Source organism: Salvelinus sp. IW2-2015, linkage group LG8 (genome assembly GCF_002910315.2).
Source record: "Salvelinus sp. IW2-2015 linkage group LG8, ASM291031v2, whole genome shotgun sequence".
Classification (NCBI taxonomy): domain Eukaryota; kingdom Metazoa; phylum Chordata; class Actinopteri; order Salmoniformes; family Salmonidae; genus Salvelinus; species Salvelinus sp. IW2-2015.
Window position 1 is genome coordinate 22,559,751 of NC_036848.1, and position 18,722 is coordinate 22,578,472.

General features: G+C 42.9%; 1 protein-coding gene across 1 annotated transcript in view; it reads left to right on the top strand.

The window, feature by feature from the left end:
* Positions 1–18,722, top strand: part of LOC111967602 (GPI ethanolamine phosphate transferase 2) — a 120,618-nt gene that overhangs the window by 25,614 nt on the left and 76,282 nt on the right. Inside the window, exon 5 of the mRNA XM_023992763.2 lies at positions 15,904–16,042. Within this exon, the coding sequence (XP_023848531.1) occupies positions 15,904–16,042 (139 nt within the window). The remainder of the gene's footprint in view (positions 1–15,903; positions 16,043–18,722) is intronic.

Sequence of the window (18,722 nt, forward strand, 5' to 3'; positions counted from 1 at the left end):
TACAGTTTTGACTTAAATCAGCTTGAAAATCTATGGCAAGACTTAAAAATGGCTGTCTAGCAATGATCAACAACCAACTTGACAGAGCTTGAAGAATTTTTAAGAACAATGTGCAGATATTGTACAACCCAAGCTTTTAGAGACAACCCAGAAAGACTCACAACTGTAATCGCTGCCACAGGTGATTCTCACGTATTGACACAGGGTTAAATACTTATGTAATCAAGATATAATATGTGTTTATTTTTCTTAAATTCTGTACAAATGTTAGAATTATTKTTCCACTTTGACATGTCTGAGTAATGTGTAGATTGTTGACAAAAAACAACAACAATTAAATCCTTTTAAATCCCACTTTGTAACATAACAAAATGTGTGTGTGCACTCTCCGGGCCAATCAGTCTAGTCCTGGATCCAATAGCTCAGCAACACTTGATTCAACTACTCCTAGGGTTTGATGACCTGGGTTGGAACACAATTGTAGAATTAAAGAATGGCAAGTCCCACACTTACCCGTACGCTGAGCATGAAGCAGAAATAATATATTAGACATCGCTGAAAAGCTTTTCTTCCTCCCAAGATCAATCTCAATCACCCAGATCGAGAAGACTTGACTGCTCATTAGAGTGGCAGGGGGGGACATTTTTCAAACAAAGCAGTAAAGAATTAGCCATGAAACAAGATCGGACTCTTGTACTCTACACTTTTTTGATAATGCATTTAGTTTTTGCACTTATCCTCCGATGTCAATCAAAGGAGAGCATAACTAGTCTATTTAAACGTCCTGACTTGAAAGGTAAAAACACACACAGGAACTGGAATACAGGAATTGAATTGAGTTTGAATTTAATTGGAAGTATGTTTACCGGCAAGAACCAATTTCTCGTATACACTGAATGTTCGTCCTTCGGTGTATAGAAAATAATTGGTTCTCTGAGATTGAAAACATGCCCCTGCAACGGATGTTTTTGGGATTGTGTTAACGTTAAAAGGTAAGCTCTTACGGCTAGGCTGCATTTTTCTAAAAKCTTGAGGAAATCAAATTGATCACCAAATTGTTGCATAGAGCAGGGTTTCCCAAAGTCGGTCCTGGGCCCGTCCCTGGGTGCACATTGTGGTTTTTGCCTTAGCACAGCTGATTTGAAATAATCAAAGCTTGATGATGAGTTGGTTCTTTGAATCAGCTGTGTAGCGCTAGGGCAAAACCCATAACGTGGACCCAGTTTGAGGAAACCCTGGCATAGACCACCGTTCAATACACACTGATGGAGAAACGTGCATTTTCTATTAAACGTGGAGAGGTTTGTGCATGACCGATTCACATCCTCAGATGAACTACCGTCTCTTAAAGAACCAGCAGTGCTTCTGTGTGCGGCATTTTGTAATACAGACATAATTTGATACCAGATTGAGTTTCACTTCTCTTGAATGTAACCATGTAGGAATCTAGTCATTATTCAGTGGGCCTCTAAATTACTAAGTCTATGCGCTTYCCGGGGCACCCGATCCAGCCAATCAAATTGCATTTTTTCTTTCACGTACATAATCACTTCATCAATTCTATTTCTTATTGGTCTTTTGGAAAGAATGTAAGTGTTGAGTCTTCAGATGAATTGTGGGCAATTCCATGGTAACGGAATTACGCTTTGACTTATGTGCTAAAATATGTGCTAAACAAAAAAACATTGTTTTCAAAGTTAAACCATACTCTATGCACAAGGACTACTTTAGTGGAATTTAGTGGGAAAACGTTGGTAACGGAATTAGGAAAAAATCTCCTGCAGAAAGAATGGGTGTCAGCTATGACATGGCGCCTTGAAAACAACCTATTGAACTACAGTAAGTGAAGTGGATTTATACCCGGTAATGGAATTACAGTAACAGAGTTACATCATGGCTCCCTGATCTGTACTGCACAAAAATGCAAAATTATGGATATTTGTCTGTCTCCTCGTTTTTCACAAGTTTTGACATCACATTGCAGCAGACTACAGTAGAGTACAGTYCAGTACAATACAGCACAAAAGAGCAAAGTAGTGTTCAGTACAGTACAATATACTGTGCTCTACTGTCCTATACTGTACTATATTGTACTCTACTGTGCTCTACTCAACGTACTGTACTGTACTGCCCCACAAAGACAAAACACAGTAACTATGTATTTTTCTGTCTAGACAGACAGCAATTTCCGATACTATCATAACACAAGGCAAGACTCAGATGCAGACACAGGAGGCAGATGGTTGGAGTCTTAGATGTTTAATAATCCAAAAAGGAGTAGATAAGAGAATGGTCGTGGACAGGCAAAAGGTCAAAACCTGTTCAGAGTCCAGGAGGTACAGAGTGGCAGGCATGCTCGAGGACAAGGCAGGCAGAATGGTCAGGCAGGAGGGTACAGAGTCCAGAAACAGGCAAGGGTCAAAACCGGGACAACTAGAAAAAGAATAGCAAAGGCAGGAGAATGGGGGAAAAACCGCTGGTTGACTTGGTACATACAAGACAAACTGGCACAGAGAGACAGGAATTACAGGGATAAATACACTGGGGAAAACATGCGACACCTGGATGGGGTGGAGGCAATAATGAGGACAGGTGAAACAGATCAGCGTGTGACAGATACTCCATGATATATTCTGATCAACTGGCTTGTTCTTGTGTCTGAACTAAATACCACATTAATCAGACAATATACCTGGCCATTACAACAGATCAAAGATTTTTGACCAAATTCATAGGTACTGCATTTTATCTTTGTAGGGCATTGTACCCTACTGTGCTCCACTAACTGTACTCTAATGTACAGTGTTATCCAAATATGTGAAACATACACTGAGTATATCAAACATTAGGAACACCTTCCTAATATTCACTTGCACCCCCTACCGTTCCACAGGGATGCTGGCCCACAGTTGGCTTGATGTCCTTTGGGTGGTGGACCATTCTTGATACACTTTAAACTGTTGAGCATGAAAAACCCAGCAGCGTTGCAGTTACTGACACAAACCGGTGCGCTTGGCACCTACAACCGCAGTTGTAGGCACTGAAATATTTTGTATTGCCAATTCAGCCTCTGGATGGCACGCATACACAATATATGTCTCAAATGTGTCGGCTTAAAAATCCTTTTTAACCTGTCTTCTCTTCATCTACACTGATTGAAGTGGACTTWACAAGTACATCAATAAGGGATCATAGCTTTCACCTGGATTCACCTGGTCAGTCTGTCATGAAAAGAGCGGGTGTTCTTAATGTTTTGTGTACTCGGTGTACGTACAGTGAATTCGGGAAAGTATTCAGACCCCTTTACTTTTTCCACATTTTGTTACATTACAGCCTTATTCAAAAATGTATTAAATGCATTTTTTTCCCTCATCAATCGACACACAATACCTCATAATGACAAAGGATAAACAGGTTTTTAGACTTTTTTGCAAATGTATAAAAACTAAGGAACAGAAATACCTTATTCACATAGGTATTCAGACCCTTTGCTATGAGACTCAAAATTGAGCACAGGTGCATCCTGTTTTCATTGATCATCCTGGAGATATTTCTACAACTTGATTGGAGTCCACCTGTGGTAAAGTCAATTGATTGGACATGATTTTGAAAGGCACACACCTGTCTACATAAGGTCCCACAGTTGCATGTCAGAGGAAAAACCAAGCCATGAGGTTGAAGGAATTGTCCGTATATCTCCGATACAGGATTCTGTCGAGGCACAGATCTGCGGGAAGGGTTCCAAATAATGTCTGGTGTATTGAACGTCCCTAAGAACACAGTGGACCTCCATCATTCTTAAATGGAAGAGGTTTGGAACCACCAAGACTAGAGCTGGCCACCCGGCCAAACTGAGCAATCGGGGGAGAAGAATCTTGGTCAGGGAGGTGACCAATAACTCGACCAGAGTTCCTCTGTGGAGACTGGAGAACCTTCCAGAAGGACACCCATCTCTGCAGCACTCTACCAATCAGGCATTTATGGTAATGGCCAGACGCAAGCCAATCCTCAGTAAAAGGCACATGACAGCCCGCTTGGAGTTTGCCAAAAGGACTCTCAGACCATGAAAAACAAGATTCTCTGGTGTGATGAAACCAAGATCGAACTCTTTGGCCTGAATGCCATGCGTCACGTCTGSAGGAAACCTAGCACCATCCTCATGGTGAAGCATGGTGGTGGCAGCATCATGCTTTGGGGATGTTTTTCGGTGGCAGGGACTGGGAGACTAGTCAAGATCGAGGGGAAAATGAACAGAGCAAAGTACAGAAAGATCCTTGATGAAAACCTGCTCAGGATCTCTGGGGTGAAGGTTCACCTTCCAACAGGACAACGACCCTAAGCATACAGCCAAGACAACATAGGAGTGGCTTCGGGACAAGTCTCTGAATGTCCTTGAGTGGCCCAGCCAGAGCCCGGACTTGAACCCGATCGATAATCTCTGGAGAGATCTCCCCTTCCAACCTGACAGAGCTTGAGAGGATCTGCAGAGAAGAATAGGAGAAACTCCTCAAATAAAGGTGTGCCAAGCTTATAGCGTCATACTCAAGGATGGAATCACTGCCAAAGGTGCTTTAAAAAAGTATTGAGTAAAGGGTCTGAATACTTATGTAAATGTGATGTTTTTGATTTGCAAAATTTCAAAAAAKCGMTTTTTGCTTTGTCATTATGGGGTATTGTGTGGAGAAAGAATCAATTTCATTATACGGCTTTGACGTAACAAAATGTGGAAAAAGTCAAGCGGTCTGAATACTTTCCGAATGCACTGTATATGATAGGTTCAAATTTGGTCCAGTCCGGGTCCGTCTGTGGACGTTAGCATCAAGGCCAGGGTGGAATGACCGCATTTCAACTACTTTTTAATGTCCATGGACGTCCGGTGTCGGTTGGTGCTCAGTGGGTGATGATGCTGGTTAAAGTAAATGGAAAGAGAGAGTAGGTGTCAGTAAGAGCTGGGAGAGGTGACATTAACTGAGTGTGAGAGAAAAGGCAGAGAGAAAGGGAGGGGTTGTCCAGACTGACTGTTTTAACAATCTTGGTTTGACCTCCAGACAACAGAAAGACAGAAAACAAAGTATACCGTGTACCAAACATTAGGAACACCTTCCTAATATTGAGTGAAAAACACAAAAACATGTTTCCACCAGCACAAGTATTTATACCCTTCTTTAGGCGGAGTCTCCTCCTATTTCAAACTAGAACCCAACAAGGTGTGTGTGAGAGAGAGAGAGAGATCCTCTTTGAGTGGGATGCCTATAATTTAAGACCCACACTGGCATAATTAGACCTAGGCTAGAAAATGGCAAATGGCACTCATAGAAAGCTGTGAAGAAGATGCACATTATGGCTGGTGACGTTTCCTCCTGCTATGATTATGTACAGTCTTAGCCCATGTTCTGCTTGGGTAGCTCTATGTACAGTTGAAGTCGGAAGTTTACATACACTTAGGTTGGCGTCATTAAAACTCGTTTTTCAACCACTCCACACATTTCTTGTTAACAAACTATAGTTTTGGCAAGTCGGTTAGGACATCTACTTTGTGCATGACACAAGTAATATTTCCAACAATTGTTTACAGACAGATTATTTCACTTATAATTCGCTATATCACAATTCCAGTGGGTCAGAAGTTTACATACACTAAGTTGACTGTGCCTTTAAACAGCTTGGACAATTCCAGGAAATTATGTCATGGCTTTAGAAGCTTCTGATAGGCTAATTGACATCATTTGAGTCAATTGGAGGTGTACCTGTGGATGTAATTCAAGGCCTACCTTCAAACTCAGTGCCTCTTTGCTTGACATCATGGGAAAATCAAAAGAAATCAGCCAAGACCTCAGAAAATAAATGGTCGACCTCCACAAGTCTGGTTCATCATTGGGAGCAATTTCCAAATGCCTGAAGGTACCACGTTCATCTGTACAAACAATAGTACGCAAGTATAAACACCATGGGACCACGCAGCCGTCATACTGCTCAGGAAGGAGACGCGTTCTGTCTCCTAGAGATGAACGTACTTTGGTGCGAAAAGTGCAAATCCATCCCAGAACAACAGCACAGTAAAACAACCTTGTGAAGATGCTGGAGGAAACAGGTACAAAAGTATCTATATCCACAGTAAAACGAGTCCTATATCGACATAACCTGAATGGCCGCTCAGCAAGGAAGAAGCCACTGCTCCAGAACTTCCATAAAAAAGCCAGACTACGGTTTGCAACTGCACATGGGGACAAAGATCATACTTTTTGGTGAAATGTCCTCTGGTCTGATGAAACAAAAATAGAACTGTTTGGCCATAATGACCATCGTTATGTTTGTAGGAAAAAGGGGGAAGCTTGCAAGCCGAAGAACACCATCCCAACCGTTGTGGGGGTGCTTTGRTGCAGGAGGGACTTCACACAATAGATGGTGTCATGAGAAGGAAAATTATGTGGATATATTGAGGCAACATCTCAAGACATCATTCGGGAAGTTAAAGCTTGGTCGCAAATGGGTCTTCCAAATGGACAATGACCCCAAGTATACTTCCAAAGTTGTGGCAAAAAGGCTTAAGGACAACAAAGTCAAGGTAATGGAGTGGCCATCACAAAGCCCTGACCTCAATCCTATAGAAAATTTGTGGGCAGAACTGAAAAAGCGTGTGCGAGCAAGGAGGCCTACAAACCTGACTCAGTTACACCAGTTCTGTCGGGAGGAATGTCCAAAATCCACCCAAATTATTGTGGGAAGCTTGTGGAAGGCAACCCAAAACGTTTGACCCAAGTTAAACAATTTAAAGGCAATGCTACCAAATACAAATTGAGTGTATGTAAACTTCTGACTCACTGGGAATGTGATGAAAGAAATAAAAGCTGAAATAAATAATTCTCTCTACTATTATTCTGACATTTCACATTCTTAAAATTAAGTGGTGATCCTAACTGACCTAAGACAGGGGCTTTTTACTAGGATTAAATGTCAGGAATTGTGAAAAACTGAGTTTAAATGTGTTTGGCTAAGGTGTATGTAACCTTCCGACTTCAACTGTATTAGCATTAATTTCACAATCCGACGAGGATACAGTCTGTAGACAACATGTCATGTTTTAATGTTTGCTTTGAAATTCAAGGTGACATTGCTCCCCATTTTTAGTGAAGTGATGATGCATACAGCACATTTCCCCCAGTGTGATTGTTTTCACTCTCATGCAGTATTAATGTTGCACTGTCACTATACAGGACTGAGCATTGCTTATTAGGCGGGTTCCTTAACCAACAATGCTTTCTTATGCATGAAACCATGCAAGAAAAGCGACGGATTGGACTCTATCCCCTTTTCCATTGCCTGTTCCATTCCCTAGTACAGTGGTTTCTAACACTTTTTGTCCTAAGCTCATTTAATGTGATTTCCAGACTGGTGGCTCTCAGATCCCTTCTTAGCACCGGCATGCACGCACACACACAAAAATGCTGGGATTTGCTTTTCATCCTCTATGTTCAGTGAAGATTATTCACTGTTTGTGGCTCATTCTTTTTAGTTGGTTTTGATTCTACGGTTTGTCTCCTCTTGATCTCCTGTTGTACATTTTTTGTTTTCGTAGTTTTTTTCTGGATGTACAGTAGTATATTTATATAAAGCAATTAAAGTACACGCAACTCTTAAATACTGCGTTGAAAATCTGTTTTAAATCATTAATACAAATGTGTTACTATGATCTGTGGAATAATGTAATTTTGAACAGAATTAACCGTTATTTGTCATCTAAGCTAGGAATACCATCACAGTCTCACAGATGACAACATCTAGTGGTTTAGATATCCATCAATCTAGAAACCAACCCAAACTCAGCCATGTCCATGTCAGCCGCATCCTTGGAGCTAATCTTGGTTCGGAGCAGAAGATTGCTCTCCCTGCGACCGCAGGTCCAGCTCCACAGAAGCCTCTGAGTGTATTCAAACAGGTTGCTGGTCCACCTCCCAAGACGCCTCTGGGTGCGGTCAAACACTTTGCCGAACAGAGAGTTGACCCACGGTGGCTGGACAGTGACTATGTTCCTGACCACGCTCCTCTCCATGCGTCTACAGTCGATGTGGGACTGCAGACTGAGTGGTGGATGGACGGACAGGCGATTCTAACTCAGACAGATGTTTGGGAAACACCCAGCATCTCAGTGCTAGAGGCGTCACTACAGACACCCTGGTTCAAATCCAGGCTGTCTCACAACCGGCCGTGATTGGGAGTCCCTTAGGGCGGTGCACTGTTGGCCCAGCTTCGTCTGGGTTTGGCTGGTGTAGGCCGTCATTGTCAGAGATCCAAGATGGCGTAGCAGTCAGGCGTCTTTGTCTTCGTCTTGTCGTGTCCCGTGTATGTATCTTTTTTTCTTCGCATTTTCTTCGCACATATTTCGTATATATTAAAAAATATATTTTTTAACCTCAACTCCAACATACTCTCCTGCAACCAGCCTCAACCAATGTGGTATGGATCTGCTATTTTATTTTATTTTAGAACCGGAACCCCCAACAAAAGCTAGCCAGCTAACTAGCTACTAGCTAGCGGTCATCAGCTAACCTTTATCCCGTACAACTCCTGCCAGTCTGCACAGCGCGATTCAACCCAGAGCATACCAGACTCTTTTTCCCCACATCTCCGGATTCCTACTGCAAGCTCTGAACCTTTCCACCTGGATCATCGCAGCTAGCTAGCTGCTATCCGAGTGGCTACTCCTGGCTAACATCTCTGTCCCAAAGCAAGCACAAATTAGCCTGGAGCTAGCCTATGCTAGGTCCATCTCCCGGCTAGCTGAAGAGGTCCATCAGCCACTCCTTGGGCTACAATACCTATTTTGCCAATTGGCCTTAACCCCTTTTACTGCCGATACGGAGCCCCGCCGATCCATCACGACTGGTCTACCGACGTAATCTGCCCGAGGGGTTTTTCAACAGGCTCCTCCATTGCGACGTCCCCTAAATGCCCATCTGCTAGCCTGCTAGCCGCGGCCCGCTAGCTGTCTAGAGCATATCAGACTGTTAGCTGAAGAGGTCCATCAGCCAATTTTCTTGGGCTACAATGCCAATTGGAATGGACCCTTTTACTACACGGAGCCCTGCCGATCCATCACGACTGGTCTGCCGACGTAACCGCCCGAGGGAGCTACAACTGACTCTTCCATCGCGACGTTCCCCTAAGGCCCTTCTGCTAGCCCTGGACCGCTAGCTGTCTGAATCGCCGTGTCTCCAGCACACCTAGCTACTCACTAGACTCCATGATCACTCGGCTACGCATGCCTCTCCCTAATGTCAATATGCCTTGTCCATTGCTGTTTTGGTTAGTGATTATTGTCTTATTTCACTGTAGAGCCTCCAGCCCTGCTCAATATGCCTTAGCTAACCCTTTTGTTCCACCTCCCACACATGCGGTGACCTCACGTGGTTTAAATGGTGTCTCTAGAGACAATATCTCTCTCATCATCACTCAATGCCTAGGTTTACCTCCACTGTATTCACATCCTACCATACCATTTTCTGTACATTATGCCTTGAGTCTATTCTTCCGTTCCCAGAAACCTGCTCCTTTTACGCTTTGTTCCGAATGCACTAGACGACCAGTTCTTATAGCCTTTAGCCGTACCCCTATCCTACTGTTCCTCTGGTGATGTAGATGTTAATCCAGGCCCTGCAATGCCTGGCTCCACTCCCATTCCCCAGGCGCTCTCATTTGTTGACTTCTGTAACCGTAAAAGCATTGGTTTCATGCATGTTAACATTAGAAGCCTCCTCCCTAAATTTGTTTTATTCACTGCTTTAGCACACTCTGCCAACCCGGATGTCCTAGCTGTGTCTGAATCCTGGCTTAGGAAGGCCACCAAAACCCCTGACATTTCCATCCCTAACTATAACATTTTCCGACAAGATAGAACTGCTTTCCACCTGGCTACCCCTACCCCGGTCAACAGCCCTGCACCCCCCACAGCTACTTGCCCAAGCCTCCCCCATTTCTCCTTCACCCAAATTCAGATAGCCAATGTTCTGAATGAGCTGCAAAATCTGGACCCCTTCAAATCAGCCGGGCTAGACAATCTTGACCCTCTCTTTCTACAATTATCCGCCGCAATTGTTGCAACCCCTATTACTAGCCTGTTCAACTTCTCTTTCGTATCCCTAAAGATTGGAAAGCTGCCGCGGTCATCCTCCTCTTCAAAGGGGGAGACACTTTAGACCCAAACTGTTACAGACCTAGAGTTGAAGTCGGAAGTTTACATACACCTTAGCCACATATTTTTAATCTCAGTTTTTCAAAATTCCTGATATTTAATGTTTTAGGTCAGGTAGGATCACCACTTTATTTTAAGAATGTGAAATGTCAGAATAATAGTAGAGAGAATGATTTATTTCAGCTTTTTATTTCTTTCATCACATTCCCAGTGGGTCAGAAGTTTACATACACTCAATTAGTATTTGGTAGCATTGCCTTCAAATTGTTTACCTTGGGTCAAATGTTTCGGGTAGCCTTCCACAAGCTTCCCACAATAAGTTGGGTGAGTTTTGGCCCATTCCTCCTGACAGAGCTGGTGTAACCAAGTCAGGTTTCTAGGCCTCCTTGCTCACACAACCCACAAATTTGCTATGGGATTGAGGTCAGGGCTTTGTGATGGCCACTCCAATACCTTGACTTTGTTGTCCTTACGGCATTTTGCCACAACTTTAGAAGTATGCTTGGGGTCATTGTCCATTTGGAAGACCCATTTGCGACCAAGCTTTAACTTCCTGAKTGATGTCTTGAGATGTTGCTTCAATATATCCACATAATTTTTCTTTCTCATGATGCCATCTATTTTGTGAAGTGCACCAGTCTCTCCTGCAGCAAAGAARCCCCACAACATGGTGCTGCCACCCCCGTGCTTCACGGTTGGGATGGTGTTTTTCGGCTTGCAAGCCTCCCCCRTTTTCCTCCAATCATAACGATGGTCATTATGGCCAAACAGTTCTATTTTTCTTTCAGCTGACCAGAGGACATTTCTCCAAAAAGTACGATCTTTGTTCCCATGTGCAGTTGCAAACCGTAGTCTGTTTTTTTTATGGTGGTTTTGGAGCAGTAGCGTCTTTACTGAGCGGCCTTTCAGGTTATGGCGATATCGGACTCTTTTTACTGTGGATATAGATACTTTTGTACCTGTTTCTTCCAGCATCTTCACAAGATCCTTTGCTGTTGTTCTGGGACTGATTTGCACTTTTCGCACCAAAGTACGTTCATCTCTAGGAGACAGAATGTGTCTCCTTCCTGAGCGGTATGACGGCTGCGTGGTCCCATGGTGTTTATACTTGCGTAATCTAAATCCTCCCGTTTATGATAGTTTTTTCCTGCATCACTAACGACTCCTTTTACCTATTCCCTGCCTGTACTTTAGCCTTTCGGATTTCCTGTTATCAACCTATTGCCTGATCTCCCTGACGACGTTACTAGCCTTTTCCCTGCCTGTACTGTTGCCTTTTTGGACCCCCTGTGTATGACTTTCTGCCTGCCCCAGGACCCAGCTACCTGCCTCCTCCTGTGGTCCTTTACAAATACACACCTGCTGCGCCCTGCTGTTGAAACCAGCTCTCTGTCTCCCATCGTGTTCATTACACGTACTGCGGTGCTCTGCCCCAGAATCATTAACCTAATATGTTTTACTTGACAATTGTTTCTGGTGTTCTCCCTAAGATCTGGAACGTTACACATATCCACCCCCTATATAAAGAAGGAAATCCTTCTGACTTAGATAACTACCATCCCATTTCTAAATGATCTTGCCTTTCCAAACGTTTTAGAATCCGTGGCCAAGTCTCAGCTAAGAACTTTTTTAACTTTTCATTCTATTCTTAATGTGCACCAGTCTGGTTTTAGACCTGGGCATAGCACCGTTTCAACTGCTACGCTTGTTCTAGATGATGTGTTAAATTGCTTAGATTATAAAAACCATTGTGCTGCCTTATTTATAGACCTTCCCAGGGCCTTCGACACTGTTGACCATTACATTCTCATTCAAAGACTGAATGAAATAGGCCTGGATCAGGCTTCTTACAGGTGGTTTGAGAATGATCTGGCAACCCATGGACGTCTATGAGATACCCATAGACTTCGAGTCATTGCGCTAACGCTGGTTAGCATTGGCTCTCGAAACTACCTATAACTTCCTTCATACTGGACATAGAGACATAAAAATGGTATCCACAAGATCATCTGACTCTGGGAAAATCCCAAAGTACCCATTTAAACCACAGGTGACAGTTTTATTACTCACCACTTCATCCTGTATCAAAAGGCTGGCTGGTCCTCATTAAGGTCCCGTAGATCACTTCGTTATTCCCTTTTTGTTTACTCAAGCTTCCCTACTTACCTAACTCTGCTGTTAAAATATAAAAACATGAGATACCAAACCCGTTCACAAGGTTGGTTAACTCTTGACGTTCCTTGAGTCTCCACCGAACTAGATAAATCCACTTTTAGTTTTAAAGCACCTGAAACCAACTAAAAAATACATTGCAATTGTATGTTCTGGTGCTGCTCCTGCAATTAAAATGATTGATTGGGGACCTTCTTATTGACGAATGTAATAGTTTTTCTTAAATTTGTGGTGTAGTGGATTTTACTTGTTTTATATATTTTTTGTTGTTGTTMAGAATTTGCTCCTATGAAATTGTATATGCAGGGCTCCCTTGTGAAAGAGACCCTGGTCTCAAAGGTGACTCCCTGCTTAAATAAAAGTTTTTGCTCTCAGTTTGCTCTCAGCCTCAAGTGATGGTGTTTCTGTCTTATCTGAAAGGGCGGAGCGTTCCCTTATCAAACACACACAGGCCAATACTTTTCCCACAGTAACTCTGGTCTTATCCATGACCCAACACATTCATGGTGTGTTTATTACCGTTAGGCCAAACCAAATGACATTACATTGTCCGTGCACCATGTTATTGTATTGAATGGTTCCAAAGTGTATGTCATTGTTCCTGTATCATATTGAAGCCCAAGTATCAATATGTGTATTGAATCACTAAAGATACACACCCATAGAATTATCTATGGGTCAATTCCATGGACAACTGAGGCAAGGCATTCTCCATATTATTATCAACAAATAAAAGTATACCTTGACTACTTGAAATGAAATATTTTGAGAACTTGAATGTAGAAAGTCAAAGCGGAACCTCTTCAAGGTAGATAGTCTTCACAGAAAGCTTGGCCTGATAAAGGGGTCTCTCATCACTCATGGAAAGAACCTGAGGCCTCTAAGGGGACCTCAAAGAACATGTTTGAAAATGTGATCAATGATTGTTTTGGGAAGGTAAAACATTTTCCTTGCAAAACTCCCAAAGGAATTCTCTGCGGATACTGTGCATTTTTAAAAGGTGAAACCAGAATATTTCAAACTTCAATTGTGAGTCAAAGCACTTTGAGTAGTCTGTTTCAAGCCACAGAACAATCCATAAAAACATCCTCTTTTTGCCACTACCCAGAGAACTTCCATGCATTTATCCATTTTGGTATGACATTCCATGTCACTATGACATTCAAAGGCATGAAGTCCACAGCTTTCAATAGTGGTCTTGATCTGGCGCATTCGCTATGGGTTCCTGAGCAATCAACGTTTCAGCYAAGACGCTCAGACTTCRGAGAACGTTTGTKATTTGGTTTGAAAAGTATTGATTTTCTTCCCATTTTTAAAGCTCTGTTGAGTGCTGACCTCGGTAATAGGAGGTTGACATGCAGGACAAGGCCATCCCTCATCCTTTTACCTTTTCCTTTTTCATTCTTGCCACAATTTGCCTCAGGGTCAGCCCCTATTCTCCTAGGACATCACTCTCTCACGTTATGATCTAAACTCTGTAATGGTGCTGCAAATTGCACTCCCCTTCACCCACACAACTTGCCSTGTGAAAAGTTGAAGACAAATTGTCTTTCATTGAAAATGGGATGAGTTTATTTTTTGTTGAAAAGAAGCAGTTCGTTGGTGTCGTGRTGTTCATTCCGCTTTGTGAAACATTTACAATTTGTTGATTACTCCCAGAAGCTTGGCATTAAATCAATRGGAATAAGGCATGGCAACATATGTATTMGGTAGGCTACAAATGAGCACACTTGCAGTACCGCATCGTAAATCACAATGGCTGCCTCAGTGCAGGGGAGGGAAAGGAGCATTGTTCTCTTTCCCCTGTTCCTTTTGCTCTACCTCCTTAAAGACTCAACTGAACGAATAACCCAATCCAGGGTGATAAGGCCACTCTTTTTCTTCGCCCGCGGTTCATCGATCTTCATTCCTGACAGACTTTTCAACGTTTGTCTCCTTGCCTTCCACCAGACTGCAACTGCAACTTCCGACGTCTGGCAGYTTGACGCTCTCCTGCTGGTGCTAAGCACCCCGCTTGAGGAGGCCTTGGGTTTGTTTAGCAGAAATACAAATTGCCTGGCAGTCAGGAAAGCTCACASAGTGGTGGTGGCGAGCAGGTCCCTGACTCGCTGCTTAAACACCAATCAAAGTTGGCCAAGTGTTGTGGGGGCTCGAGGCCTCGACTTCACTTTTCTTAATCTCCAGACTTCATCTATGGGAGTTGTGTCCSTTTTTCCGCGCAGCGCAAATGACTATTACGTAAAGCCCAACTGTCTTTGCGTTTGCAGTTAATACTGTTGTTGTGATTCAGTATTGCTTAAGTTCAGTATTGCTTGAGTTCAGTATTGCAGTATTGCTTCATGTATTATTTAATAGGCCTAGACATTTTGGTGAAATGTGGCTTATTGAATTACTTGGATTTACTGCTGCAGTGCTACTAGCTTCCTTACTAGCTACCTGGTGAGTTCTGAGGAGCCTGACATGGGTTTCCCAAAACCCGAAATAACTTTCTATTGAAGACGCAGTCGGAATTTCCCGCCACCCGATAGTTTGAAACTGTGGCTTTGGGAAAAATAAAGCATGTACCAACGAGTGGTTGATATTCATGGTCGCATGACAGCATAATTATATTTGGAATGGCCACAGGTGACTTTGCCAGATCACGTCTCTCTGCCTCCTCATGCATATACTGTACAGTACAGATTCAGCTCTCAGAGAGGGTTAGCTTATTTTTTGGGGGTAGTATAATCTACCAGGAGATGGATATAATAGTCTACAGTAGAWGACACTTTTAGCATGAACTGCTCATGAGAGTAGCTGGCTATGCAGGCTGCTGACGAGGAGGAAGGTTTGGAGCGTAGCTCGCTCACTTAAAATGCCATTGATTTGAAAATAGCTGGCTTGGTTAGGGCGAGCAGCTAAACCTGGTAGGGACTCAGGCTTTCGTTAGCTTGCACTGCTAAAGGAGGCAGYCTAGTTTGGAGGAGAGTGCCTGAGAGGTTCTTTGAAGTGAAACGGCGCTAACCACCTTCCATTCCCTGAAGAGAGAGTGAGCCTAGCCCCTCAGGCGCTGTTTAGAAACTCCACTGTTTCGCTCCAGTGAATGGAGGACATGAGGTGAGGCTGCTTCTTCCAGCAGCAGGCCTCTATTTCAAACAGATATTTCCACGAGCCCCATTTCTCCGCTGACTGTGCGTTTCTATTACCTGTTGAAGCCCACACTTTCTTCCTGATAAATCCCTCGTAGGGAGTTGAGTAGAGATCAGATGACCGTGGCTAGAATTTTAAAGTAGCCCTGAATTGACTGCACAAGCGGAACAATTGTTATTTTACAATGTGAATATATGAACCCATTATGCTTACAAACTGCCAAAGGGATACAATAGAATTACTGCTGGCACTTTTAGGCTGGCATTATCTGTGAAGGATAGCCTATTGAGGCTGATGAAGACAGAGTTTTTCCCTCCCCAGACTCAGTCTTATGTCATGGGCCACTTARTGAATATATGCTAAGTTTCTGATAAATGGCCATATGTCAACATTTGGTCTGCTTGTGTCCTCAGGAGACAGAGGGTGCACTACCCTACCTGCTGGTGCTGTGTGGGGATCACGGGATGTCCGAGACGGGCAGCCACGGGGGCTCGTCTGCGCATGAGGTCAACACCCCCCTGGTGCTCATCAGCCCTGCCTTCAAGAGGAAAGGTAAGCACTTTCATTGGCTCTCCTGTTATCCTTTAGCCTGTCAGTCTCAGTCTGTCTTGCTGTCAGTGCACAACTAGGCACATTCACACTCGTGTTCAAATCCATATCACAGCACGGCTCCATAACGATATAGTGAAAATATRGTAGCTTCGGTCCACCCCTTTTATATGCATTTTCATTTGTTTTCACATAGCCACATTTTTCCTGAGTGAGGATTAATATATCTTATGATAAGCAGGGGCCTACTCCAGAGTGCCTGAGCCACACACGCATACACGCCTGGATAAATACAGTTGAAGTTAGAAGTTTACGTGCACTTAGGTTGGAGTCATTAAAACTAGTTTTTCACTTCACACTTTTCTTGTTAACAAACTATAGTTTTGGCAAGTCGGTTAGGACATCTACTTTGTGCATGTAATTTTTCCAACAATTGTTTACAGACAGATTATTTCACTTATCATTCACTGTATCACAATTCCAGTGGGTCAGAAGTTTACATACACTAAGTTGACTGTGCCTTTAAACAGCTTGGAAAATTCCAGGAAATGATGTCATGGCTTTAGAAGCTTCTGATAGGCTACTTTACATAATTTTAGTCAATTGGAGGTGTACCTGTGGATGTATTTCAAGGGCTACTTTCTAACTCAGTGGCTCTTTGCTAGACATCATGGGAAAATCAAGCCAAGACCACAGAAAACAAAATTGTAGACCTCCACAAGTCTGGTTCATCCTTGGGAGCAATTTCCAAACGCGTGAAGGTACCACGTTCATCTGTACAAACAATAGTACGCAAGTATAAACACCATGGGACCACGCAGCCGTCATACTGCTCAGGAAGTAGCAGTATGACGGCTGTCTCCTGTCTCCTGGAGATGAACGTACTTTGGTGCGAAAAGTGCAAATCAATCCCAGCAAAGGCCCTTGTGAAGATGCTGGAGGAAACAGGTACAAAAGTAGCTATTTCCACAGTAAAATGAGTCGTGTATCCGACATCACCCTGAAAGGCGCTCAGCAGGGAAGACGCCACTGCTCCAACAAGCCATATAAAAAGCCAGACTACTGTTTGCAACTGCAGATTGGGACAAATATCGACCTTTTTGGAGAATCGTCCTCTGGTCTGATGAACAAAAATAGAACTGTTTGGCCATAAACCATTGTTATGTTTGGAGGAAAAAGGGGGAGGCTTGCAAGCCGAAGAACACCATCCAACCGTGAAGCACGGGGGTGGCAGCACTCATGTTGTGGGGGTGCTTTACTGCAGGAGTGACTGGTGCACTTCACAAAATAGATGGATTATGTGGAAAGAAAATAGATGTGGATATATTGAAGCAACATCTCAAGACATCATTCAGGAAGTTAGCTTCTTCTTAACTAGGGCGTGCTGCATGGTTGTCACGTTTGGGGAAAAAATTTCGTGCACAAAATTAAACGGCTCTCGTTACTCTGCTTGTAGACCACATACAAATGCAGCTAATCTATTCATTAGCTTTGAGATAGAAAACCTCTGAAGTTCTAAAACCGTTTTGAATTATATCTGCTGAGTAAAACAGAACTCATCATTGCTAGCAAACTTTCCAAACAGGAGCGTGTAAAATTCTTGAAATGGGGCTCTGTGTCAAGGGCCTGACGCTATTTCAATTCGGCTTATGGATCTGTATGACAGTCATTACGCCTCTCCACTTACAGTGTCAAAAGGCAGTACAGGATGTTGAATGGGGATGTCTTAGCTTTTGATCTGAGACCGATTGACAGGAGCTTTGTGGAGTGACAGGTCGCGCTCTTTTGGCAGTAATCAACTGGCGCGCCCGGGAGTAGTCCTTGCACAGTTATCTGCGTGTAAAAGCGTCAGGTACTAACCACGACGAAATGCTCCGGCTCTTTGATTTGTATTGGATACATTATGAGGAAGAACACACTCATTAAAGTAGGATTTTTCAACCGACGTTTGAACCAGTTTATCTCTCACGTTTATTGGGAAATTTGGATTTTTCAGTTCAGCGAAAGATTTTTGGGACATTTGTTTGGACAGAAATGGACATTCTAAATCAAAACAATCGATTTATTCGTCTGGAACTTCAGGACTCCTTGCACAACATGTTCTGATGGATAACTGCAATAAAGTAAGAGGATATTTTATGATATTTCGTTTTCATTTTTTTGTGGAATAGTGTTGTGGCTCCAGGTCAAGGCGGAGGAATAGGTTGAGCGCTGCTCTCGGGACAAATATATGCACTGCTGTATGTTGTACTAAATTATTTTTTAATGCTAACACAGCCCGGTGCATTAAGAACCCAGTGGTATCTTTCATTTGCTGTAACAACATGTATTTTCAGTAAAGGTTTATTGATGAGTTTCTTTGGTTTAGATTACTGTGGACTGTCCCAAAATCATCTCCGGGACAATTTGGGTGCATCATGTCTACATATATCACAATGTAATAAAACCAGGATTTTGTACCTTAATATGCACATTTCGAAGACAAAAACATAAATGTATTGTATAATAAATGATGTTATAAGACTCTCTCATCTGATGAAGTTGTCCAAAGGTTAGGTGATTATTCTATTCCTCTATTTGTGGTTTTTGTGAAAGCTATCTTTACCGCGTGAATAAATGCCGTTGTGTGTTTGGGCCTATGTTTTCGCTGTTAAAAACTTTTAAAAATTTTGAAATAATTGGC